Raw genomic sequence first — 25,462 nt, 5'->3', positions numbered from 1 at the left:
AGTTAAAAAAAGGTGACACATTCATTTGCCGAAGACACAACCAGTGTCGGTGCGGTGATTCTCCCACGAGCTCCCTCCTTGCTTGGCGGCTGATCTCTTTGCTTCTTTTCCTCTTCTGCTAGTCGCCTCCTCGTTCACAACCCTGGTCGGGCGGTTGTGGCTCGTGGGCGCCCGCGCCACAAGGTGTATTTCTTCTACAAGCGTCTACGGCTTTTACTGGCCTTCGGTTCCCTCCTGCTTCTTCTTCCTGTTCTCCCTCCTCTGCAGAGCGTCGCCGTAGAGAGACTCGAAGACGTTGTGGTTACGCTGGGTCTTGTTGGCATACTTGGACACCGTGGGGCTGGTGAACTGCTTCTGGCGCTCAGCGTCCACTGTGCAGGTTGCACAGTGAGGATGGATTAATCACAAGAGCAATGACGCTTGCAAGTGTTCAGGAGACGTACGCTGCTCTTGCTTCTGCTTCAGCTTCTCGCGCCTTTGGAGGGCATCGTTGTAGAGCGAATCGAAGACGTTGCCCGACCGCTGAATGCTCGATGCATGCGGCGAGAGGGTGGGCGAGAAGTCCCGGCTAGGGCTGGGGGCAGCAGGCGATCTTCATTGCAATGAAAAAATAATATGAAATGAAATCAATGCAAGGCAAAAATGCAACATGTGATGTAAAATTAAGACCGAAAATGAAGAGCAATGACAGTAGTTGAGTGCGCAAAGGATGCGGAACGTACTTGGTGGGGGTGCGTGTGGGCGTGCGAGTGCCCGACGAGGTAGGGGTGCGCGTAGGGGTGCGCGTCGGCGTACGGGTGCCTGACGAGGTCGGCGTGCGCGCACCAGGCTTGGTGGGCGTGCGAGTGGGGGTCTGCGTTCCCGAAGTAGAGGGCGAGGACGATGTGGAAGTGGGGGCGGGCTTGGGCTGAGAGGGTTCAGGCTTGTGAATCTTGAACTCCTCCTCCTCCTCCTCGGCATCCTTGGCCTTCACCTCCTCTTCGGCCTCTTCGTGCTGTCCGTTTTCCTTGGCCTTGTTGTTGTTCTCCTCGTGCTGCTGGTGCTCGTCCTTATTATCTTCATTGTCGGACAGCTGAGCGTCATAATCCTCGGTCGGCTTGTCTCCATCGAGGCTCAATTCGGCCGCACCGTTTGTCGCATGCTCAATTTCAGTGTCAGACATGACGCCCCTTTCGGTTAGATACTTCTATGTAGCAAAATCGAGACGAAGATTGAGAATTCACACACCGGCAAGAAAGGACGAAAAAAGCGCGCAACGGTAATTGCCAAATGCTTGACATGCCAGCAGCCTCACTGAAGAGTGTTCCCAGATGGCTTCCCTGAAACTTGAAACGCTTTTCGGAAACTTCATTTTTGATTTAGATAGATATCTAAATGAGATATTTCCGCAACTCCGAGGTTTCGATGCAATTTTGTCTGACGCCGTGGCGAAAGCAGGCGCTTCGGTCGGGAGCTCGACCGCTTGCAGCACGGACGTGTCGCCACTCTAAAAATGCAGAGATGGCGAGAACCACCATTCCAACCTCCTCGCCACTCACATACACACCTCACCTCCCCCCCCCAGCACCAATGCTGGGCCGACACCTCACCGCGCGCTCGCTCACCCTCTTCTCTCCGTCTTCCCTCTCCTCGTCGACTCCCCAAGTGCAGCCGCGCCAACGACACCTTCTTGCGTCCGTGGCCGTGCGCAAAGACCGAAAGCACAAGCGGCCACACCTCGCCACCGCACAGCCCACTCTTCTTCCTCTGGCGCAAGTGTGTGAGGAAATTGGTACTTGCCTCCTTCGCTATCGCCTCTTTGGGTGAGGTGCAGTGCAACAGCACCAGACAGTTTTACTCATACATAACATCTGCAGGCTGCTGGCCAGAGCGGTTGGAGACGCTATCGCCTGCTTCTGCTTCACCTCCTCCTTCGCCGATGGCGGCGGAAGAGATGATGCGGCAAGAGGAGAGCGTAACCGGGCATGCTGCGGACTACCGCCCCCACGGCGGTTCGGTGGAAGAGGAGGACAGTGGAGCCTACCGGCGGCAGATGGTCGCCTTGGCCCGCATGCCCCAGTCGTTGGGCCACCCATGCTACTCGACCCAAATCTCCCAGTCTTATGGTGTAGGGGAGTGGGAAATTGAAGAGGAGCTCAGCCATGCGAGCTCAGCCATGGCCAGTTGGAATGAAGAGCATTGACAATCGCCATCTGCTTGCATTTTATTATTTCTATTTATTTTATTTGTGCTTTATTCATTATTTTGATTTTATGGCTCGCTAGTACTCCAGGTCGTCGGGGGCAAGGCTGGCCGAGGGCCTATGGCCGAGTCACGTGTCCACTGGCACGGGCGGAAGTCGGGGCCGTAGTGCTGCACCATGGCCCGCCTCCGCTTGCGTAGGTAGTCGGCCGTGCGGCGGTAGGCGGCCACCTTCCGCGCCCACCTGTCGTCGAGGGCCAGCCGCCGCAGGAAGACGTTCGTGAGCCGCAAATGCACCAGTGCGGGCACGTCCAAGAACCCCAGCACCGTCATCCACAACTCCTCGGGCAGGGCGTCCATTGCCGTCGTCACCACGAAGAACAAGTACACCCTTGCCCCTCCGCGTACAATTTTGGTATCGCTGCTGGGTTTTTTCCGGTAAGCGAGGTTTCCACACGTTGACGCATTGCGCGGTTGATCCAGGCATGAGGGCAACGGGTGGTGGGCGTTGGGAATCCAAGAGGCTCGCAGAGGGTGAGCTTGTGATATTATGCCATAGGCTTGGGCAGCCACCCATCCCCACCCCCTTTCCTAAAAGCGATGTATATATAGCCCATGCTGAGTAAACAGTGCATTGGTGCACGCCTGATTGGCGCTTTTCCAGGGAATTTTTGCGTCGGTGCATGGTCATTGTGGTGTATGGATTTATAGTACTTAGAGTATTTGTGGGAATTTGTCTGCAAGTATTTACATCCACCTATTGAATGCAATGGCGCCCTGGTTGTGAATGGCTCTAAGTTCAACAGTTTCAGTGGTTGTTCATAATCACTCCCCTTGGTCGGTGGCATTATCAACCTGCAGGCCAACGCCACCATCACCAAAGACATGGGCCGTGGGTTGGACCGTGTCCCAGGCGGTGCAGGCAGTCACCTGCGGCTGCCGCTGCTCGACCTCCACGTCCCATAGCCAACGTCGGCCTCATCACCATCGTTCAGACTGTCACGATGCGCATCGCCCGTGCGTCACGACTGTCACGATGTGCGCATCGACCGTGATGCGCACATCGTGACAGTCTGAACGATGGTGATGAGGCCGACGTTGACAGACAGTCGTGTGTGCGCATCGCCCGCCTGGCGCAGATCAGTCAGGGTCGAGCTGCAGCAGGGGTGCAAGCAGACCCGCGGCGTCCTGCACCTGCGCAGCAGCCTAATCGCCCGCGTGCACCGCTGGCGGCAAGCTTGTGATCAACGGCGACCTCCACCAGCACCCTGTGCGCCATGTATTTCAAGCTCGACTAGCGGCCCACCCCTAAGTAGCGGGGGGGGGGCGGTGTTACTACCCCTCATCAAGATCTGTCCACCTACGCTTTTGTCTCTGCGCACAACATGCCCGTCATTGATCGGGGCCAGCCCACAACGCCCTCCTCGTAAGTACACGCTCGCCACCCGCAAGCTCGCCAACCTGCCTCTCCCGTACCCGGACCGACAGATTGGCGGTACGCATCAGCTTGCACCGGCCTTGCGGCCCCTTTGGCTTGCTGCGCGTATTTCTGGTGGAACTCAAGGGCGAGGCGTTCATGCCCCCCCCCCCAACGCCTTGTTGCTGGACGACACCAATCACAGGGACAGTGACCCGTCAATCTGACATCAACCGACCAACGCCCGTGACTGTGTCATACACATATCTAGATAATAAATACAGAGGCGCTCCTGAGCTCTCTATCTTTCCATCAACGTGATACCTCAACAGATGGACCACGCAAGCCCAGAGCGCTGGGCGGCTGCGGGGCCGACAGTCCGCCAAAAAAGAAAAATGTCACCAAACCGGCCGTGCAAGCAAATTCGCGATGCACGGCACCGGGGCTGGTGCCTTGCCCCCCCCCCCTTCCATTTGCAAAACCAATTTACTTACTCCTTACTCTCACTGCAGGCCGTCAGATAACGCCTTCCCAACCCTGCCTGGGGTGTCTGGAGGTGCTCCCAATAATTCCCAACCTGACTTCAGAAGGTTGCATGTCAATTCAGACGCGCATAAGGGCACTGTGCCTACCATCTACGACCGCTTGATCCAATGGCTTGCGCAACCATCCAACGCCGTACCAGCACCGTTAGGTGGGTCTCAACAGGTATGTTGCCTTTTCCCCGTCCATTAATATTAATGTTATGCTGAGCGTCCGAGGCACCCAGAGGCTCTCATGCATCCAGAACAATGAGACTACTTTGATGATCTTGGTGTACACAAATATTATCGGCGAGATCTCCCCTATGCAATCGACCATGAAAGTCCCTGGCCAACAGTTGTCCACTTGTGGCATCAGGGTGATGCGGCGTACATGGGCGAAAACGCGCAGGGGGCGTGCAACGATCAGGAGGAGGGACCCAGTGTCTCTGCTGTCCAGGCAGTACTATCAGATGTATGTACCACGACACCTCACGCGTTGTCCGTGTCAAGCCTCATTTATTTTCTCCACCCTCAGAGGCCCGACGACATAGTGGAGCTAAGGCAGAGGGAGGATGGAACGCATGTGGTGCACAAGACATACTACACCTCGGCGTATGACCTCTACGAGTGTGAGGTCCAGGCTTACACTCTCCTGCACGACCATGGCACACTTCTCCTCACCACCTTGAGCCATAGCCACACGTGTACTTACGTGTCTTGCTTTGTTGGCCAGTACTCCAATTCGATCACCCAGTCCCCCGTGGTCTTGTCACACCAGTGCCCAAGGAGCACTGGTGTGATACCTGTAGTCATGAACGGACTACATGCCACAGTCCCTGGCTGAAGTCGCATCAATCATGAAGGGCCTCTGCAAGGTACTCACCCCAATGTGGCCATCGAATCCTCATCTGTTGACTACCAAGACATATCTCCATCAAAACACAGACATTGGCATGCTTGCACAGGGCTGGGTTCCTTCACAAGGACATCAAGCTGGCCAACATGCTCGCCTCCACCACGGACTCGAACGGTACGCCACACCGTCACAGAAGCTCTGCACATGGCACATGACCAGGCTCTCACTCCACTTGCTCATACAGAGGTGGTTGTGAAGCTGATTGACTTTGAGTTCGCCTACCAATATGGTGGTGACGAGACTTATCTAGACACCGGTTGCTACACCTCCGGCTACATGCCGCTCGAGTGCCAACGCCTCGATTTCGCCGGGACACGGGTAACCCTGCCCCGCATACACTTGCGACACCGCGGAGGTGCCTGGCGCTGAGACCCAGTCTCTCTCCTTCCAGGCCGTGGTAAAGAACACGCCACGCGGCGCATTGGACATGTTTGCGGCGGGGATCATCATGCTCGCGCTTCTCGCAGGGGATGACATCGGGTCGGAAAGCCAGCGAGACACGAGAGCAATCGTTGTTCTTCTCGAGGAGCTGATGACCGATACGAGCAAGTACAAGACGCACAGACAGCGCCTGGCTCGCTTTGTGGGTTTCCTCAACGAATTGGGCTACTACGGGTGTCACACATCCCCCCACTCCCTCTCCCGTGATGATACGTACCACCGCTGACTTTGGTGGTGAACCAAACCAATTTGCAGTAGTGAATGTGCAGCTGGGGAGTGGCAGCGAGGACCGCTGAACCAGGACATGAACGGGGAAGCACTGGACCTGCTGCACAGGCTCACGTGCCGCTCTGTCGACGCTCGCCTCACCGCTGCCCAGGCCCTGGACCACCCCTTCCTCACCAAATCCTGGGAGAATTAGGCCGCCGTGGTTGTACACACACCGACACGAGCACTGCGCCTCACAAAACACGCAAGTGACTCTTTACTGGTTGTCGTTGTCGTTGTCGTTGTCGTTGTCGTTGTCGTTGTTGTCGTTGCAAAGGACGAGCTGCTTCGATGGCCACCACAACGGCAAGGCAACGGATCAGACGGGCGGAATGTAGACCTTGCCCTCCTTCTTTGCGATCTCCTGCAGCTGCTTCTCCATGCGCGCGTTGCTGCACGCGTGTACCCAAAAGGGTGAGACCAGCGCAGCGGTGGAGCCCCACACCACAGAACAGGACCGCGACCATCCCGGTGCGCACCGGCACGCACACAACACGCAGGAGAGAGCTTGAGAGGAGGAACACGTACCGGTAGGCGTCCCGGAATGCCTTCTCCTCTCGCTCCTTCTTCTTCCGCTCAAGCAGCGCGTCCTCGTCCTTCACCTGCTCCTGCGCGGCGCCGAGACCCCTGGTTGTTCCGCAGAGCGCATCAGCACGAGCGATCGAGTCAGAAACGGTGCCCCGCACGATCACATGGCTGCGCGTGTGTGCGTGTCGTGTCGTGTCGTGTCGTGTCGTGTCGTGTCGTGTCGTGTCGTGTCGTTGGTCGTGTGCAACGGCGATGGAACGTACTTGCGCTGGCGCTTGATGGCTTGGCGTGCTTCCCACTGGGCAAGGTCGTAGAACTTCTTGGAGGGCATCGTGCACGTGTTGAAATCTAATAAATAATAGATAAATGAATAAATAAAGAAGTCGCGTGCACGATTCACGTGAGTGCGGTGAGCGCGTGAGTGTGTGTGTGAGTGTGTGTGTGTGTCGTGTACCTTCCATGTAGTCCTTCCAGTACTTCTTCCTGTCAAAGTTGCTCAGGACTTCGGGTTCGATCTTCTTCACCTCGCGCAGGTAGCACGAGAACTCCTGTTTTGCCCTGACCTTTAGCAATTGCAAAAACTCGCACACACAACACACGCGCCACACAACACACGCGCCACACACATACACCGCACACGCACACCGCACACGACACACGACACACGTACGGGATCCTTGAAGAACATGTCGGCCTCGCGCACGACGCCGTAGAAGCCCCACTGCTTGCAGGCGCCCTTCTTGCCCTCCTTCTCCCGCTTCTTGTCCTCCTTCTTCTTGCGGTCCTTCTTCTTGTCCTTCTTCTCCTTTCGCCGCTTCTCGCGACGCTTCTCCTTCTTCTCGCGCCGCCGCTTCCTGCGCTCCTTCCTCTCTTCGTCGTCATCGCTCTGGTCCCTCTTGCTGCTGCTTCCGCTGCTGCGGCGCTTCCGCTTGCGCGAGCCCTCGTCCGACGAAGAAGACGATGAGTCGGAAGAAGAGTCAGGCGAGGAAGAGGATCGCCTGCGCCTGTGTCGGCGGCGCTTGCGATCGACGACGACGACGACGAAGATGAGTCGGAGTCGGAGGAGGAAGGCGAGCGTGACCGGCGGCTGTCGTTTGGAGGACGAGGAAGACGAGCGCCGACTCCTGTCCACGCTCTTCTTGTGGTCGTCTTCATCTCGCGATCGCTGGAGAGAATAAATATTGTAAAATAGTAAAAAAACCAATATATAATTAAAAATCAATCATACAAACGAGGCACACACGGGCGTAATTGAATGGATGATGGATTGACTACCTTGCTCTTCCTGTGGCTGCGGTCGTCATCGTCGCGTCGGTCCCTGTCCCTCCGGTTGCTGTCTCGCTCTCTGTCCCCTCGGCTCTTGTCCTCCGAGCCCCTCGAGCTGGACGTGGGTCTTGCCTCCATCTCGGCCATTTGGATGAATCACAGTGCCCAGATAAAAGAGAAAAAACAAGAAAAGAAAAAGAAAAAATAAATTATGCGCATTTTTTACTGAAAGTTAATTTTTTCAGACAGAAGCAAAGCAAGAAGACCCAAGAAGAGCATCAGGTGATGACAGATCCCTTTGAGGTGTTGCCTGCTGAAGTCTACCTCCACATCGCCTCGGTACTTTCTCCATAATTGATCTTATTGTCCTTTCTCGTTTCTATTCAATACTTAAATAATAATTGTAAATAACATAAATAATAATATAATAATAATTGATAATTGATAATTCTCTGTTACCAGTTCGTGGAGGTGGGGGACGTGCCGTCGTTGGCGCGGGTGAGCCGCGTATGGCACGGGGTGGTCGAGCAGGACGCCTTCTGGCGGGGCCTCTACCTGCGCCGCTTCGTCCACCGGCACGGCGCCCACCTGCAGGCCCCGCCCTTTGCCCGCCAGCCGGCCTGGCCCGTCGCCCGTCGCCCCGTCCGCACCGCGGCCAAGGGCGACACCGGCGAACATGGAGAAGACGATGACAATGATGACGACGATGATGATGATGCCGGCTACGTAGGCGAGGCCGAGACGCGCGAGCGAGCCCGGAAGAAGGCGGTGGCGCTGATGCGGGCCGACGCGGTCGAGCGCGAGGCCGACGAGCGGCGGCTGGAGGAGGACGAGATGGCCCGCATACGCCGCGAGCTGCCGGCCGGCACGCTCCACGTGTGGCGCACCTGCTACCAGCGCCGCCTCCGCATGAAGGTCGGTCCCATCGCCGCCACAGCGAGCTGGATTCGAACACTCACTAATGCGTGTGCGTGTTGTATGGGGTGCGACGTGTGTTGTATGCGTGTGCGATGTCGCGTGTGTCGTGTGTGTCGCGTGTGTCGTGTGTGCGATGTGTGTATAGGAGGGCGTGTGCCTGGTGTTCATGGTGGGCAGCAATTCGCTGCCGTACGCTGCGGATGTGGTCGACAAACTCTACGCCCACGGCATCAAGGTACCTCCTGCGCACATCACCCACAACAATACTAATCATTATTAATGATTCACACGCCCTTTTCTAATCTTTGTGTGCGATGTGTGCGATGTGATCTTTGTGCGTGTGTGCGTGTGTGCGTGTGTGCGTGTGTGCGTGTGTGCGTGTGTGCGTGTCTGTGTCTGTAATGTGTTGGCGCACGCAGGTGAATTCCACGTGCATCATCCAGCAGCCCTACGGTGGGAGCGGCCCGCACAAGGGATGGGAGGAAGAGCTCGTCGACCACTTCAAGCACCACTCCGTCGTCCTCTTCTTCGCCAACATCGTGCGTACGCCGCAACATTTTTTCGCGCGGACACACTCTCACGACTTTGTTTATATGTACGAATTTATATATCTCTGTCGTGCAACCGCCAGGCTGGCGGAGACCCAGCGGTGCGTGCCACGATCGGCAACCACATGGCCGACTTCGTCGACGCCGGCGGCAGTACGTGTGTCGTCGTGTGTCGTGTCTTGTGTCGTGTCTTGTGTCGCGTGTGTCGTGCTGACGGTGGCGTGATATGTGCAGGCGTGGTGCTGCTGGCGTTTGCGACGTGCAACGTGGGCGAGTCGCCCGGCGGACGCTGGGCAAAGGACAACTACTTCCCCATCGCGCTCGACGGCCAGACCTCGCTCCACGTCGAGCTCGGCCCCGAGTCCGAGGGCCGCGACCACCACCTCCTCACCGGCGTGCGCCGGGCCTTCGTCTCCTACCACGGTACTTCAGTCCTCCTCTGCGCGTCGTGTCTTGTGCGTGTCGTCGTCGGTCGTCGGTCGTCGGTCGTCGGTCGTCGGTCGTTGGTCGTGTCTGACAGTGTGTGCGGTGAGCAGGAGTGGGACAAGCGCACGCGAAGGCGAAGGTGATGGGGCGGTGGTCGGACAAGACCCCGGCGATGGCGCGCCTGAAGGCCAAGAAAGGGACCGTCATCGCCGTCAACTTCTTCCCGCCGTCCTCCGACATTGGCGACGGCGGTTGGGCCGCCAGCGGGCGAGGTACGCACAATTCCCCCCGCCCGCAGGAAAGCAATCCGTCGTGCACATTTCGTGCTCATCCGGGTTGTGTGTGTGTGTGTGTGTGTGTGTGCGTGCGTGCGTGCGTGCGTGCGGTGTGTTGCGTAGGGTGGATGGGTCGGGAGGACAACAGTTCCGCGCAGGCGTGGATGCAGCAATTCATGGACCGGCTCACCGTCAGGTTCGTCACACACGCAATCAAACACACGAACAACGGTTGTTGCACTGCAGCATTCCTCTTGCGTGCCGACCCCAACCGAAAACACAGCAAAACAAAAGCAAAACTGTATCGACTTAGTGCGTGCGTTGATTGGTTAGGTACCAGACGGCGGAGGGCGACGACGCGATGGGCGGTGACGACACTGTCCCGGAGGCCGCCGCCGCCACACCTACCGCCGCCGCCAACGACGACGACGACGACGACGCCGGAGACCTTTTCGGCGGTGGCATGGCGATCCCGCCCGAGCTAACCACCCTCCTCCGGTGCGTATCCTTTCTCCACACCCACACCGCCCGCACTTGCTCACTCGTAGTGTCGTGTCGTTGGTCGTGTCGTGTCGTGTCGTGTCGTGTCTTGTGTATCGTGTGTGCGGTGGTTCGTGTAGGTCGGTGAGCCAAGAGGACAATCCCTGGCAGACGGTTCTCGCCCGCATCGACGGCGACGCAGACGCAGACGCGCCCCAGGATCAAGCCGGCGAGCAGAAGCAGCAGCGCGACGAAGATGAAGTGGAAGAAGAAACAGAAGAGAAGGTGGAGGTGGAGGGCAAGGAGGAGAAGCAAAAGAAGACAAAGGGGAGCGATGACGGTGACTTCAGGAACGACGTCATGGTGATGCTCGTGAATGCGGTCAAGTACGGCCTGTGGAAGGCCTCCCGACTCGAGCCACGCAAGGGCTTCGCCGACGACAACACCGCCACTGCCACTGCCACCGCCACTGGATGGTCGGCCGCCCGCGGCTCTCTCCGCAAGGCCGCCATGAAGAGCACCTGCCTCCTCAGCTGAGAAGCCCGCCACAGGTGACCTTCAATCGAAAATCGGAGTACTCTGTTTTACATCACGAGAGGCAACAGTGCTGGGCTTTGCCGCCTTTGGAAACGGCGTCGTTGGCATTCGCGCTCTTGTTGTCGTTGTTGTTGAGCCGACGGATCTCGCGGACGGCGGCAAAGAAGCACTCCTGCACGTTCATGTCGGCCTTCGCACTTGTTGCCCACCACCACGGTGTTCCATAGTAGTGGTCCCTCACCTCGTCGAAGGACTCGCGCGAGGTTATGTCGTAGACACACACGAAGCCCTGACCCTTGGTGAAGGCCCGGTCTCTCCTATAACTAGTCGAACAAACCCAAACAAACATGGTCAGTCTGTCATCTATACATGCACTACTACTATGCGTGATGTTATTCAGTTTTTTTCTATCAAAAACAGACCTGTACTCTTCCTGGTCCAGAGGTGCCGTGTCGAGGACGTCGAGCAGGCAGGACTCGTCGTCGATGCTCGCCCGCTTGCGGTAGGAGTCCTCGATGGAGGGGTCGTACTCCTCCAGGAAATGGTTGGTCACGAAGCGAATGGTGAGGCACGACTTGCCCACGCCTGGGTGACCCACCACCACCAAGTTGCACTCCATTCTCTTCCCTTTTGTCTTGTTTGTTGGTTTTTGTTCGGCCAGGAAGAGTGCAGGTTGCGATTCGTTGTCTAAAAATATCTGTGCAGCTCATTGGAGGGTTTTTTGTAGGTGCAGAAACTCACACCTCAGACGGAGCGGAAGCGCATGTTCTGCGCCCACACGGAGAGGGTGCCGTCGAGGGCACCGGTCCACAGGTAGCCCGCGTCGTTGTCCTTGCGGTCCACCACGTACTGCATGGCCTGCACGTCGTTGCCGTGCGCCTGCCACTCGCTCAACTTGCGATGCGTCTGCCCCACCGCGGTTAGAAACAATGTGTGTCGTTGTGTGCGTGTGTGCGTGTCATGTGTGTCGTGTCGTACGTGTCGTGTGGGTACCTTGGCATCCCAAACGGAGACGGTGCCGTCGCGATGGCCGACGCAAACGAAAGGCTGCGAAGCCACGAGAGGCGCCGAGAGGGAAATGCCGTAGCTCCGCCCGACGTCGATCTCGCACACCACGAGCCCCGGCGACGCCATGCCGCTCGCCTGCTGCCACACCTGCATCGCACACACACACCCGAACCAAAGTAAGGCCGGGCGCATTGACACACACGCACACACGCACACACACAACACGCATGCGCACGAACCTTGAGTTTGCGGTCATGCGAGGTGGTCCAGACCAGCTTCTGGTTGGGTTCCCACACGATGCCGGTGATGGCCTGGTCGTGTGCCCGCCAGTGCATCATCTCCCACGTCTGTAGCACACGCGCGCGCACACCCAGCAACATTTACCGTTAGCGCGGGTGCGTGTGCGATTTGTGTGTGTGTGTGTGTGTGTGTGTGTGTCGTGTGTGTGTGTGTGTGTCGAGTGTGTCGTGTGTGTCGTGTGTGTGTGTGTGTGTGTGTGTCGAGTGTGTCGTGTGTGTCGTGTGTGTCGTGCGTGTGTGTATGTATATAAATATCTGACCTGGAGGTTGACGCGGAAGAGGTCGGTCATGCCACCAATCCACACGCTGCAGTTGTCCACCACGCACATGGAGTAGATCGACTCGTCCTCCTTCACGATCAACTCCCGCTCGTCCTTTCGTTTCTGTGTGCGGCGTGTGGGCGCGTGTGCGTGTGCGGTAGTGCGTGTGCGATTTGTTGTATCGTGTCGTTGGTCGTGTCGTGTCGTTGGTCGTGTCGTTGGTCGTGTCGTGTCAGCCGTTTCCCAAAACATGTGGTGTGTGCGGTGTGGGCGTGCCTTGGTGTTCCAGGTGAGAATGGTGCCGGCGATGTCGCACGTCCACACCTGCACGCCGCCCGACAGATCGGGCACGGCGAGCATGCCAGAGATGAGCTTCTTGTGCCTCTTGAGCGTCTTCACTTTCTTCCACTCCTGCTTGTTTTTCTGTGTTGCGCGCAACACGTCACCAACACAAACGTCAGCCGTGTGCGGTGTGTGCGGTGTGTGCGGTGTGTGCGGTGTGTGCGGTGTGTGCGGTGTGTGCGGTGTGTGCGGTGTGTGCGGTGTGTGCGGTGTGTGCGGTGGTGTGTCCGAACCTTTTTCTTGAGCTGGTAGATGCGGATGAGAGTGTCGGTGGCGGCCCACACGGTATCGTCGACAGCGATGAGTCCATTGATCTGCGCCCTCTTGCGCGCCGCCTGGAACTCGTCCTGCTGCAGCCCAGACTACACCCCCGCCCAAAGTACCACCACTTGCCAGGTCAATCGCTGCTGGACCCAGCCAGCAGAGAGCTGAGACGTACGATGTGGCTGTACAAAATTGCCTTGCCGTAGCCGTCACCCACCCACACCTGACAATGGTACACGCGACGTAACACGACACACGGTACACGATGAGATTTGTGGAAGGGCGATGAGCCGTGAGAGAGTGAGAGTGAGAGTGAGAGAGTGAGGGTGCCAACCTGATTGTCGACCTTGAGGAAGCACTGGACGGAAGGGTTGGGCGCGCGTCGTATGGTGTCCTTCCACACGAACATCTTGGGAGCCTCCTCCTCCTTGGCCCCATTGCCTCCGTTCTCTCCGCCTTCTCTCTTTCTTGCCCCCTCCCCCTCCCTTTCCTTCTCTTTCTCTTTCGCTTTTTCCTTCTCTTTCTCTTTCTCTCCTTGCTTTGAGTCGCTGCCGTTCTTCGTGGCCGCGGCTGTCGCTGTTGCTGACGTGGCAGAAGGCAATGATGACGTGGTAGGCGCGGTTGTCGACACCGTGGGCAGGGCCAACGAGGAGCCCAACGAGGGCAACGACGTCGACGACGTTGCCGAGAAGCCGAACGGGGTCGGGCTGAGGTTGAAGCTGATGTCGTCGTCGTTCTGGCCCAGGTGCCGCGTGATCCGCTCCACGATCTCTGCAAACGACGGGCGCAGCGCCGGATCGTCATGCCAGCACTCCTTCATCAGGGTCGAGAACTCCTTCGGGCACAGGTGCGGCAGCGGCGGCGTGGGTCGACAGCCTGGCACCGCACGCACGTCGCCATTAGACTTCAATGTCGTACTGTGTCGTCTTGTGTGTCGTGTGTGTCGTGTCGTTGGTCGTGTGTGTCGTGCGGTGCGTGTTGTGTACCGTCGTTGATGATGGCGCGGATGCAGTCCATCTTCTGGAAGTAGTTGTTGCGGAGGAACCGGAACCAATATTCGTCGACAAAGGGGGTCAGGCGCGACGCGATCTCGTACAGGACGATGCCGTAGCTGTAGATGTCGCTACGCTCGTCGTACTCGCTGTCGTCCCTCAGCACCTCTGCGCCCGACACGACGAAAAATTAGAGCGTTAGACGTGTGCGATGGTGCGATGGTGCGTGTGCGTGTCGTGGGTACCGGGGGCGAGCCACTGCCAGGTGCCGAGGGCCTCGTAGAGTTTGGGGTCGACGTGTCGCGCAAGGCCGAAATCGCCCACCTTGGCAGTCACCTTCTCGTTGGCGTCGTAATTCATCATCTGTTATGGACATCACGGTCGCACGCATACTCGTTCGTAAGCCACCGCCCAGGCACGCACATGCACCACCGCACACGCACACGCTACGACACAATGTGGCGCGTACAAAAACATTGGGGGAACGCAGATCGCGATGGACGATCGGAGGCTTGAAGGAATGCAGATACTTCATACCTGCGCCATTACAACAGACGTAACCGCACCCATATAAATAAAATAAAGACGCATTTACGAATGAAGGAAGAAATGTGTGTGTGTGTGTGTGTGTGTGTGTGTGTGGCGCGCACCCTTGGCGATGTCGAGTGCGATCTTCCATCGGAGGGACCACGGGATCTGCGCATCGCCCAACGGCTGCGCCCGCTTCTTCAGACACGCCACCGGGAACAGCCCTGCATGCGAACACACAGTCATCCACCACTGCACGACACTACACACGACACACACGGCTAGACGGAGGTACCGCGTTCGGAGCGGCTGGTCTCGATGAAGCAGAGCGGACCCTCCTCCTTGTGGATGAGCACGACGTCGTCGGCGGCGACGTCCATGGCGAGCTCCCGCTCGCGGCCCTGGAGCTGAGACCGGAAGATGGAGGCGTGCTGGTTGAAGTCGTGCTTGCACACCACCTTGGCCTTCAAGTAGGGCTCCAGCAGGTGGCGCAGGTCGCCCGACGGCACGAACTCCATCACCATGCTCAGCGGCTGCTGCGAGATGCCGTACAGCCGCACGATGTTCTCCTGATTCAAACAGCTGTGCGTGCGTGCCATTAGAGCGTCAGCACACTACACACACCACGACACGCACAACACGCACGACACGCACCGCACACACGTACTTCATGAGATAGACCTCTTGCTTGAATTCGTCGAATTTTTGTTGGTTCTTTTCGTCGAGGAGGTCGGCGTGGAGCTGCTTGATGGCCACCGGCCGCCCCTGCCAGGTCCCCTTGAACACGGCGCCGAAGCCTCCGCGCCCCACCTCCTTCTCCACCACCAGCTGTGTGTCACACAGATCACAGGCGGGTTTAAGGTGGCGGTGTGACAAGCAGCAGTTATGGTTAAGGTGGCGGTGCTGGTTTTTTAAGGCGGACGACGTAAGCTTCGACGTACCTGGTCAGAGGCGAGGACTTTGACGCTGCCCATGGCCAGGTCGGGGGCCACCTCGTGCACGCGCAGATCGCGGCCGAGCGCAGGGCCGCAGGGGATCGGCTGGCCCGTGACCACCGCCTCGATGCACTTGGCATAGGGCAGCACGTGCCCGGCGGGCAGCTCGGCGGTCGACGACGCCAGGGCGCTGTCCTGCGGCTCGAGCAGGCACGGCACCAGCTTCTTCACATCCATTCCTGTCGTCGCTGTCAGCCAGGCGCGCCGCACACGCCACCGCACACGGGTGTAGTGGTACCGGGATAGGCCTGGAGGAGGGTGTCGATGGCGAGCGTGAGCTCTGCGAGGAGCACGACACGCGGTCGCTTGAAGGAGGGGTTGGTCGATTTCTTGACCGCCACGCGGGTGATCACCTCAAACCGCCCCGCCGACGCACTTCCCTGCACCGCCAGCTGGCGCACGAGTGCTCGCTCCTGCACCACGCCCGCAGCCGGCTTGTCCTGCCCATCCATCCAATAGTGAGGTGTGTGCGGTGAGTGCGGTGAGTGCGGTGAGTGCGGTGAGTGCGGTGAGTGCGGTGAGTGTCGTGTGGTTGAGCAGATGGCGTACGAGATGGACAATGTAGCCGTATCGCCAGGGGACGAGGAGCCGAGCGTGGGACACGTGGAGTGCGCGCACCATGAGACGCGAGAAGACGCCCAGCGGCACGAACTCCACCTCGTACTGTCGCGCGAACACTCCGATCTCCACATCAGCACCTGCCGCAAACAAACAATACGTCAGATCCAACACTGTGCTGCGTGTGCGTGTGCGACGGTGTGTGTGTGTGTGTGTGTGTGTGTGGCGATGCGTGCGTGGATACCGAGTTGTTTCTGGAGCACGTCCAAGGGAGGCCAATGGTCTTCGAAGCGCTGTTCGGGGCAGGTCTCGGGGAGGAGCGATGGGACCATGAGGTCCTGGCCCTTGACCGCGTCGTCGTTGCCCTCACCACGCAGCGGGTACACCACCTGCGCAAATTATCGAATATAATAATAATAATAAAAGAATTCAAAGATCAGAGAAGGAATGCCAAGCAGCCACCGATGACGAACGCCTGCTTGAGCGGGAGCGTGTGTGGTTGCGTGCCTGGAATTTCTCAAAGATGCGCTGCATATTGCGGTGGAGGTGCGCGGGATACTCGCGCCACACCCACGAATGGAGATCGCCCTCGCTGATCATGCCGTTCTTGCACCACGTGTTACTAAACGACACCACCGTTTTCATGACCTGCAGATCCATCATCCGCGTTAGTATCGTGTGTCGTGTGTCGTGTCGTTGGTCGTGTCGTGTTCGCTGGTCGTGTCGTGTCGTGTCGTGTCGTGTCGTGCGAGAAGATAAAGAAATTACCGAAGCAAGCCACTGGGGGTTGATGATGACGAGGTCGGAGAGATCGCCAAAGGCATCGTTGAAGTGGATGACCGCGCCCACGTTGTGCAGGAACCGCACCACCTCCGGAAGCTGTTCCTCTTCAATGCCACACTTGCGTCCCTGCATCACCATTTTCATTCCCCGCCCCCTCGTGAGTCACACGCACCGCACACGCCGCACGCACACGAGAATACGAACCAGGTAGACCATGTCGTTCCACTTGAGGTAGTTGCGGCCCACCTCCTTGGGCTTCTCGGCGGCGGAGGTGGGCGACGCCTGGTTGGTGCCCGCCCCGCTGCCGACGCGACTCGCTCCCGACACCATCGACCCGCTCCCCGTGCGGCTCTGCTGGCTCTGCATCGTGCTCCCACTTCCCCTGCTCTCGACCGATCACCACACACGGACACACGAACACACACACACACCACACACACACACACACACACACACACGCACACACACACACACACACACACACACACACACACACACACACACACACACACACACACACACACACCGTTAGTGTCGCGTGTGCGGTGGTGCGTGTGCGGTGTGTGCGGTATGGTACCTGCCAGAGAGGCCGGAGGAGAGGGGGTTGGTGGAGCTGGTGCTGGTGCCGGTCTTGCCGGTGGCGGCGCCCTCGGGGGAGGGCCGGAGCTTGATGACGGCCTCGTGGAGGTCGTAGTAGGCCTTGGGGATCTGCTTCTTGAGGAAGGAGTGCCGGGAGGCCAGCTCGATCAGCTTCTCGATCAGCTCCGGCACGTTCTCCATCGTCTTCGTGCTCACGAACATCACCTCGCGCACATTCCCGTCCATTCTTTACAACATAAAAACAAACCATGGACGGCACACATGGCACGGCACGCACACAGCACACGGCACGCACGACACGCGTACGATTGCGGTGAGCAGGGTTGCGCGAGAAAGAGAATCGATGGACGGGAGCGAGGCGGTACGCGCGCAGTTTCTTGGCGAGATAGGGCAGAGTCTCGCGGTCGACGCTAGGGTGGTCGATGTGGGTGCCCACGATGATCACCGGCACCTCCACGCTGTGCGTAGATGCCTTGACCTAGCAGCCGAGGTTTAGCAGGTGCGGTGATGCGTGTGCGTGTGCGTGTGTGCGTGTGCGTGCGTGTGTGCGTGCGTGCATGTGTGCGCGCGGGGTAATATGAGCATGGGTACCTGGTTGAGCCAATAGTGAATGGGGGAGAGGTCCTCGGTGCTGGCGTTGAAGCACACGAGGTAGATGGAGTGGGCCGTCAGGAAGAACTGGTGCGTGGGGTAGAAGATCACCTGCCCGCCAAAATCATAGCACTGAAACCTGCACATGCAAAAATTGAATTAACAAATTTAATATTTTAACAAACCCATGATAATTAAAAAGAAAAGAAAAGAAATATGTTGAAAAACGAAGAGCGAAGAGCTCGAAAAAGAACGAAGAGCGACGTGTGAAGAAATGTACCGAAGACTCTTTAGGTCGACATTGCCCTTTTTGAACTTGTCGGGGACGTCCAGCTCGGAGATGTCGATGCCATCCGTGGAGAGGAGCTTGCCCTTGGGACCCTTCTGCTTCTCCTTGCCCTGTTGCGTGGAATCAGCGTGAGAAGTTGGCACACGACACGCACGACGCACACGACGCACACGACACGCCCAGTAGTGAGAGTGAGAGGCCAGCAATGTACCGAGAGGAGTCGGCTGAAGGATTTGAGGAGGGAAGTCTTCCCGACGCACTCTCGGCCGACGAACATGAGCTTGATGCGCGACCAGCCCATTGTCGAGTTCTTCAGCAATTGCAGGTAGGTCTGCGAGAGCGATGATAAATTACAGAATCAGTGGCGTCCGTGACACACATCCGTGTGTTTGTCGTGTGTGTGTGTGTTGCCAATCAAGCGAAGATGGCGCACCTGCAGGGACCGGATGAGGTCCGATTCATGCCGGGCGTCCAACACCTCGGCCGGGATCGATTGGAGAGGGTTTCCGTTCAGGCGCAGGCTCTGCCGAATCACGTCAAATTAAAAAAATATAAAACATAAAATAAGCCAATGACGAAAGAGAGAAGGTTGTGTCAAAAACTGGACGGACCTCGAGCTTGAAGTCGGCGAGCCAGGTGGGCAGGGTGTTGATGTCGTTGTCGGAGAGATCGAGCGATCGGACATTCTTGAAATGCTTGAAGACGGCGTCGGGCACCGTCGTGAGGCCGGCCTTGACCAGCCGCAGCTCAGTCTTTTCCCTCAACCAGGCCTTGATCTGGTCAAAGATGTTCAGCAAACTCGCGATCGTTGACCGGTCAACCCAAGTCGAACGCCGGTGGTTGACGTGCAACAAAGGAAAGCGGGAAAGTAAGTACCTCTTTGGAGGAACTGTCGGCACCGCCGTCGAGCAGAACGCAGACCAGCGGGTCCTGGTACTGCTTGCGCTCGGATCGGATCACGATCTCCAGCGGCGTTTGGCCCTCCTGCAGGCCCAGAAAATATGAGTTCATGATATATACGATATAACGATTACAAGATTGCGTCGGCATGAGCGTGGAGTGCCGTACACCGTCGGGCTGTGAAGAAGAGGAGGAGGAGCGAAGTGGAATAACCACAGGTCAGCGACATGAACAATGACAGGAAGAAGAGCGGAAGGAGGCGAAGTAGGCAGGTAGGTCGCGGACCAGGTTCACGTTGGCGCCCATGGACACCAGCACGCGTGCGACATTCGAGAATCCCTTCTTGCACGCGCTGTGCAGTGGATTCTGGATTGTTGAGTGTTGCGTGTTGCGTGTGTTGGCGTGTCAAGTGGTTGCACACAACCAGTTAGCCCAATTGGAGGCCTCAACGTTGAGAATGGCTGGCATTCAAGGAAAGAAGCACGTACCATGGCGTCATTGTTCAACTGTTCCAGCCGGCCAATCACGGGTCATCGTTCGGCGAATGATTAGCGCTCGCACAGTACGAATTACCATTGGGTGGTGATCGGGAGGGTGATAGCGTACAATGTTAGGGTCGGCGCCGTTGGTGATGAGTGTGGCCACAGCGCTGGGCTTGCTCACGTGAAGCGGCGTTCGCCCGTCCTAGTCACACGGCCATCGATGTCCATCACCGAGAGAGATCGACCAATCGTTAGCTTCACGCAGCGAACTGCAACCAACCACCCACCAACCAACCAACCAACCAACCAACCAACCAACCAACCAACCAACCAACCAACCAACCAACCACGGTACCTTGTCTTTCTGTGAAAGATGAGAAGAGGAAAGTGGGAAACAAGAAGAAAGGTGAGGAATGGCTCCAGATTGAGTGAGGCTAGAAACGGCTAAGAGAGGCCCATACGGGGTTGAGGTCGGCCTCGCGGTCGATCAGGAAGTTGACCACCGCCACCTTGCCGTTGCTCGCGGCCGCGTGCAGGGGCGACCAACCCACCCTGTCCGCCTGTGGCGTGTTTGCGTGGGTGCGCGCGTATTAGTTGTCGACAGCTCAATCCGAGTGGACGCGGGTGAACGTTGCCGACCGGCCGGTGGTGGTGGAGGGGGCGTACGATGTTGACGGTCGCACCGGCGCTGACGAGTAATCGGCAGATGTACTCCGACCCCGAGTTGGCCGCGTAGTGGAGCGGAGTCTGTGTTGTGTTTACAGCACAAAAGAAGGTCAGACCCCTTTGTAGATGGCGGTGATGGATGATGATCAAGGTGCGATCGATCATTAGGCAATGCCCGCATTGCGTACCCACTGATGAGCCAGAGATCCACGCACGCGCGTTGCAATCGAGTGTCGTGTGTGTGTGAGAGGAATGTATGGAATGTGAGAGACATAAATTGTAGGTGGCCGGCAAGTGGTGAGATAGGGCGAGATCAGGGCACTACGTACGCCTCCCTCCGTTCTCTGTTCGCACGACAAAGACAACCGCGAAGGTGAGCCGGACGGGTAAACAAGAAAAAGAAAAAAGAGAAAAGAAACTCGAGGAAAAGGCGATGAGGCGTACGGCGCTGACGTCAGCTTTGTGTTCGACGAGAAGGCGGGCCAGCTCCTCGAAGCCCTTGTCGCACGCCAGGTGCAGTGCCGTCATCAAGTCGCCATCGCCCTGCGCCGCAAGAGGAGGAAGAAGAAAAATTCCAATGAGCGTTCAGCTCCCCCAGATGACGTCAGGGGTGCGCGTACGCTGTTGGGGTCGGCTCCTGCTCGCAGCAAGATGGCCGCGGCTTCGAATTTGTTCTCCCCGACTGCTCGGTGCAGCGGCCGCTGAGGAAAGCAGAGAGTTGAACGAGTTGGGCCAGTGAGTGAGACAACTTTCAACTTTTGCCGCGGCGCGCAAAAGGAAGTGATAGGGGGAAAAAGGGGGGAGGAATGTATGTAGTACGACGCACCCTCTTCTTCTGCACGCAGTGGCCATCAGCGATATATCCGCAGTGATCGTGAGCTCAAAGAACAAAGAAACACAGCACAGCACGACACACGCACACACGCACACACGCAAGCAAATAACGTGAATCGGGACACGAACCGTGTCTTCCTGTGTTAAAAAGAAAGAGTTGGTAATGGTGAGAAAGGATGCGAGAGCGGGCATGGACAGTACGGCATCGAGCGGGGCGCCGTGCTCCACCAGTATCTTCACGTTGGGAGTGAACCCTCGGAAGCAGGCCTCGTGAAGCGCTGTCGTTTTAAACTGCGTGCGCACGCACACCACGCAGGCACGACACACACGACACACGCGCACAGACACGATAAAAGGAAATGATAAATGAATTAGAAAAGGAGAAAGAGCGAAAGCGAAGCGCGGGGGGCGGGGGCGAAGAACGAAACAAGGCAGTTCGAAAAGAAGGAAGCGGAGGGGGGGGACAGGGCAGTGACGGCGCACCTCATTGAAGTGTCCCTGGATGACCACGCGGAAGTCGGGTGTGGTGACGATGTCCCGCGGCAGCTCCTTCAGCTGTTTGATGTCTCGGATGATTATCTCCTTGAGCTGCTCCTGTGTCTCGCGAAAGATGGACGCCATCCTTCGAAGTGTGTGCCGTTTCCTCTCTCTTGATTCACTCGCTCTCCCCTCTCGTTGATGAAAATAGATTTGATTTCCAATCTTGTTTCGCGATTATAAAATCTGATCGAAATAGTGCGCAATTCGGCGAAGCAGGTATTATTGCCTTGCAACAAGCTGTTCGGAGTTGACAAAAATTAGATACAATACAGAAATAGTATTTACACATTTTTTTGGTTTATTGTTTTGGCAGCGCTGTTGTGTTCAGTAGCTGTTGTGTTCGTTGGAGAGGTCGTCGTGGAAGGCCTCGTCGTCCCTGGCGCCGCGACGGGCAGTCGTGTCGTCGAACACCTCCTCGTCATCCTGGGCCATCTCGTCTTCGCGTTGCGTGTTGTTCCTCCTCTGACTGTCGTCCTTCTTCTCCGACGGAACGGGCGCGAGGCCCAGTGTGAGCATCACATCTCTCACGCCGGGCGCCTGCGAGAACGCGAATCCGGTGTCTATGTGTATGTGTGCGCACACGCGTGCGGTGGTGAGCACACATCACACACGCACAGATCAATAGAGGGAGGCACAAGTAACGTACAGGTGACACGCCTGCGCTTGACCAGGCTGGTGAGCTTGCGGCGCATGCGCTTGGCGCGCTCCCGGCGACGCAGCTTGCGCTGGTCCTCCTCGTTGAGCAGGTGCATCTCCTGAATGACGTGATAGTTCTCCGGCAGATAGGTACGCCTCAAACTGTTGCCCCCACCGCCAAGTTAGTGTTATGCGGTGTGTGCTGTGTGTGCCGTTGTGTGCGGTTGTGCGCGTGGTGTGCAGTCGTGCAGAAGGGAAGGCGTACTAGCAGTAGACGAGATCGGGGAGGATGGCGCACGCGGTGATGAGGATGGCACCGAGCCAGTAAAAGGCCGAGGACATGGCCTTGAAGGTGACCCACCCGATGAGGTTGGGACCCAGCAGGTTGCTGGTCGGGATGGGCGCGTAGAGAATGATGAACAGGAACCACGCCGCCACGCTGCCCCACACCGCGATGTGATTCCACACCGTCCACGTGCTGTGTATGATGGAGTCATTTTTGAATCAGCAACCGAGGCAGACGTGTGTGCGGCGTGCGAGGGCGTACTTGGTGACGAGGAAGATCTTGGCGTTGACGGTCAAGATGACGGCGGTCATGATCTCCAGTCCGAGCGCAAAGGCGTCCAGCGTCTGGCCGCTGCCCAACTGTGCGACATCCCACCATCCAGTTATGGGCATGAGTTGGTGCCGAGTGCTGTGATCGCGATTTGAAATGACACAAAGGCTGAACGTACCAGAATGTCGTTCCTACAGGCGGCGACGGAGAACATCGTAATGACGACCGCTTGCACGACGGCCCACAATTGCCACTGCCAGTACTTGAACGACGAGAACTGGAGATGGATTGAGAGAAAGTGAGCTTCACTTGCCACACTGCACACAATAAGGCGCACAAGTCGGGGCGTACGGATTGATGGCGGATTCCGTTGCGATAGAGCGGCGGATAGTCCATGATCTGCTTCCGCGAGATGGGCTGTTGACACATACGACGACGATGCCGCGTCACAAGAAAACGTCGGCTCGCGTTAGTAGTGGAATTGGATTGAGGGTCATTCGCTCCACACCCGAGCATACACTTACCTGATCGAAGGCGGCAACGAGGAAGATGGGCAGGCCCGTGAACAGGATGTTGTAGAACGACACCACCCAGCTGTCGTACAGCGTCTATGCGACAAGAAAAAGAAGAGAAAGCCGGTCAGACGTGATGTTGTCTGATGACGACGATGTTGATGTTGATCACCAACGATGAGAAATGGAGGAGGTGGTACCTGGGCCGAGAAGGCAGAGTAGAAGCCGAAGCAGATGTTGGTGATCGCGAAGAGCATGTTCTTCCAGAAGGAGTACAGCACCAGCTTGCACATGCGCCTGTACGACCACTGGCCGTGCACCAGCAGCAACGGCACCAGGAAGCGGAACTGAGCGATGGCGTAGTCGGCGGCCATGACGGCCTGACGGCCCTCCTTGCCGCTGATGCCCACGCCTATCATCACAACATGCGAGTAGCGCGCGCCCAGCGGTGAGTTAATACCGTTGTGGCTTTTGGCTTGCAAGCCTGCGGCCGAGTGGTGATCACGTACCGACGTTGGCCGCCTGGATCATGGGCACGTCGTTGGCTCCGTCGCCGATGGAGAGCGTAGTGGCCTTCAGCCCCTTCTTTACCAGATTCACCACCAACGACTGCACACCCCAAACATATCACAAACATTCCAGGAATCAGTGAGCCAGTACATTCCTTGACCCACCAGGAATGCGAGTGTACCTTCTGGAGCGGAGAGACGCGGCAGCAGATGACGGCCTTGCAGCGCATGGCGAGCTCGAGGAAGCGCGCCGACAGCTCGTTGTAGGCACCCGATGACGGCAGATACTGCGACAGCGCCTTGCCGTCGATCACCAGCGCGAACTCGCGGGGCTCATCCGCGCCCTCCTCTTCGTCCAGGCTGACCTCATTCTCTGCAATGGTAATCACCACCCATCGCTGGTGAGATTTCATGGCTGGGGGGGGGGTTCAACGGTTGGTCCAACGTACCGTCAGTCTGATCGACCTCGATACCGCGGTTGTTGATGTTGCTATGCAACTCCTGCAGTTCCTTTTCTTGCATCCCTGGCGCCTTTCCGTCTGCAAATAACACACAACACACACAGGGAGTTGGAACTAGTGAGTCTCGTGAGCGGCGAAGGGTCAGAAGTGTCGTACGGGTGCCAGCCGACAGGGAGAAGAGGAACTCATCGATCTTGGCCTGCGACCACGGCTCGACCTGCCCGCCGAAGTGGTGCCGGAAGTGGCGGTCTAGCGCCTGAATCGCCGTCTGCGGCGATACCACACTCGTGCCGTTGTTGTCGACGTCGCTGTCCTCATCGGACTGGTCCGCCTCCTCCGAGGAGAGGACCAGGGTCTTCATGTCCTGCGTGAGGAGCGAACACGAGTAGCCGATGTTGATCGCGGTCTCCATCTTGTCGCCGGTGAGCACCCACATCTTGAGGCCCGCCGCCATCAGTGTGCTGATGGCCTGCGGCACGCCGTCCTGCAGCTTGTCCTCGATCGCCGTCGCGCCCAACAGCTCCATGCCCTTCTCGATCTCTTCGCCCACCGCGTCCATCTGCAAACAATACCAGTGGTGGCGGGGCGTGACGTCAGCAGGACCAATCACCAATCATAGGAGACGAGGGTGATGCGCCGTACGGCTTCTTCGCGGCCGTAGATCTTGAGGGCCGCCTGGCGGTAGCGTTCGTTCCAGGCGTCGTACTCGTCGGAGGGAATGACCCGCGTGGCGAACACCAGCGTGCGCAGGCCCTCGCTGCCGAACGTGGCCAGATGGTCGAACGTCGCCTGCTTCAGCTCGTCCTGGCCCGGAGCGAGTCGCTCTGCACATAGTGCGCATCATTGATCGCGAGTCAGACACTCAACAACGTTCTTCTTCCTCGCCGTCGTCTACTTCTTCTTCGTCTTCTTCTTCTTCTTCTGCGGCATGGGCTGGCCGGTACCGAAGATGACATTGTCGGCGCCCTTGCAGAACAGGCGAACCACTCCCGTGGTGGGATCGCGCAGGATGACGGACATGCGCTTACGGTCGGAGTTGAACTCGAGAATGTTGAGAAGCTCCCATCTCTCCTCCAGTCCCAGCACGCGCACGTAGATGCTCTCCTTGTCCCGGTCCTAACATTCCAATCATT

General features: G+C 57.7%; 8 protein-coding genes and 1 pseudogene across 8 annotated transcripts; 2 read left to right on the top strand and 7 right to left on the bottom strand.

Annotated features, from left to right (window-relative positions):
- Positions 1–213: 213 nt before the first annotated feature.
- ACA1_179190 (uncharacterized protein) lies at positions 214–1,162 on the bottom strand (the record flags this gene model as incomplete). Its single annotated transcript, XM_004338182.1, has 3 exons — positions 214–371; positions 444–592; positions 723–1,162. The coding sequence occupies 3 exons, from the start codon at positions 1,160–1,162 to the stop codon at positions 214–216; spliced, it is 747 nt and encodes a 248-aa protein (XP_004338230.1).
- Positions 1,163–2,260: 1,098 nt separating this feature from the next.
- ACA1_179180 (uncharacterized protein) lies at positions 2,261–2,541 on the bottom strand (the record flags this gene model as incomplete). Its single annotated transcript, XM_004338181.1, has 2 exons — positions 2,261–2,300; positions 2,330–2,541. 2 exons carry the CDS (start codon positions 2,539–2,541, stop codon positions 2,261–2,263), a joined length of 252 nt encoding a protein of 83 aa, XP_004338229.1.
- A 2,583-nt stretch (positions 2,542–5,124) lies between these two features.
- ACA1_179170 (uncharacterized protein) lies at positions 5,125–5,900 on the top strand (the record flags this gene model as incomplete). Its single annotated transcript, XM_004338180.1, has 4 exons — positions 5,125–5,152; positions 5,223–5,356; positions 5,430–5,653; positions 5,735–5,900. The coding sequence occupies 4 exons, from the start codon at positions 5,125–5,127 to the stop codon at positions 5,898–5,900; spliced, it is 552 nt and encodes a 183-aa protein (XP_004338228.1).
- Positions 5,901–6,065: 165 nt separating this feature from the next.
- ACA1_179160 (uncharacterized protein) lies at positions 6,066–7,678 on the bottom strand (the record flags this gene model as incomplete). The annotated part of the gene is made up of 6 exons (XM_004338179.1): positions 6,066–6,138; positions 6,275–6,373; positions 6,538–6,622; positions 6,729–6,822; positions 6,945–7,439; positions 7,550–7,678. The coding sequence occupies 6 exons, from the start codon at positions 7,676–7,678 to the stop codon at positions 6,066–6,068; spliced, it is 975 nt and encodes a 324-aa protein (XP_004338227.1).
- A 147-nt stretch (positions 7,679–7,825) lies between these two features.
- ACA1_179150 lies at positions 7,826–10,724 on the top strand (annotated as a pseudogene).
- Positions 10,725–10,771: 47 nt separating this feature from the next.
- On the bottom strand, positions 10,772–11,343 carry ACA1_179140 (Ras subfamily protein; the record flags this gene model as incomplete). Its single annotated transcript, XM_004338178.1, has 3 exons — positions 10,772–10,921; positions 10,966–11,041; positions 11,147–11,343. 3 exons carry the CDS (start codon positions 11,341–11,343, stop codon positions 10,772–10,774), a joined length of 423 nt encoding a protein of 140 aa, XP_004338226.1.
- Positions 11,344–11,468: 125 nt separating this feature from the next.
- On the bottom strand, positions 11,469–19,229 carry ACA1_179130 (protein kinase domain containing protein; the record flags this gene model as incomplete). Its single annotated transcript, XM_004338177.1, has 29 exons — positions 11,469–11,630; positions 11,718–11,879; positions 11,972–12,079; positions 12,292–12,414; positions 12,616–12,714; positions 12,867–12,995; positions 13,073–13,120; positions 13,232–13,773; positions 13,884–14,057; positions 14,135–14,252; positions 14,359–14,426; positions 14,540–14,641; positions 14,713–14,999; positions 15,085–15,245; positions 15,359–15,591; positions 15,651–15,852; positions 15,962–16,110; positions 16,215–16,359; positions 16,541–16,618; positions 16,739–16,879; positions 16,958–17,135; positions 17,331–17,579; positions 17,719–17,831; positions 17,945–18,083; positions 18,225–18,343; positions 18,445–18,564; positions 18,667–18,756; positions 18,845–19,009; positions 19,110–19,229. Coding segments are annotated over 29 exons (4,524 nt in total), but the record flags the coding sequence as incomplete, so codon positions are not given.
- Positions 19,230–19,743: 514 nt separating this feature from the next.
- On the bottom strand, positions 19,744–21,736 carry ACA1_179120 (MHC I Cterminus family protein; the record flags this gene model as incomplete). Its single annotated transcript, XM_004338176.1, has 7 exons — positions 19,744–19,791; positions 20,077–20,175; positions 20,282–20,362; positions 20,726–20,824; positions 20,902–20,982; positions 21,317–21,406; positions 21,599–21,736. 7 exons carry the CDS (start codon positions 21,734–21,736, stop codon positions 19,744–19,746), a joined length of 636 nt encoding a protein of 211 aa, XP_004338224.1.
- Positions 21,737–21,979: 243 nt separating this feature from the next.
- Positions 21,980–25,349, bottom strand: ACA1_179110 (putative phospholipidtransporting ATPase ID (ATPase class I type 8B member 2), putative; the record flags this gene model as incomplete). The annotated part of the gene is made up of 14 exons (XM_004338175.1): positions 21,980–22,215; positions 22,311–22,453; positions 22,557–22,769; positions 22,839–22,936; positions 23,026–23,124; positions 23,199–23,264; positions 23,372–23,455; positions 23,560–23,843; positions 23,869–23,968; positions 24,051–24,200; positions 24,334–24,392; positions 24,486–24,888; positions 24,972–25,153; positions 25,274–25,349. 14 exons carry the CDS (start codon positions 25,347–25,349, stop codon positions 21,980–21,982), a joined length of 2,193 nt encoding a protein of 730 aa, XP_004338223.1.
- Positions 25,350–25,462: the final 113 nt, after the last annotated feature.

The sequence above is a fragment of the Acanthamoeba castellanii genome (genome assembly GCF_000313135.1).
Source record: "Acanthamoeba castellanii str. Neff unplaced genomic scaffold scf7180000084743, whole genome shotgun sequence".
Lineage (NCBI taxonomy): Eukaryota > Discosea > Longamoebia > Acanthamoebidae > Acanthamoeba > Acanthamoeba castellanii.
Note: the sequence above shows the minus strand (reverse complement) of the source record. Positions and strands in the feature narration are given on the sequence as shown.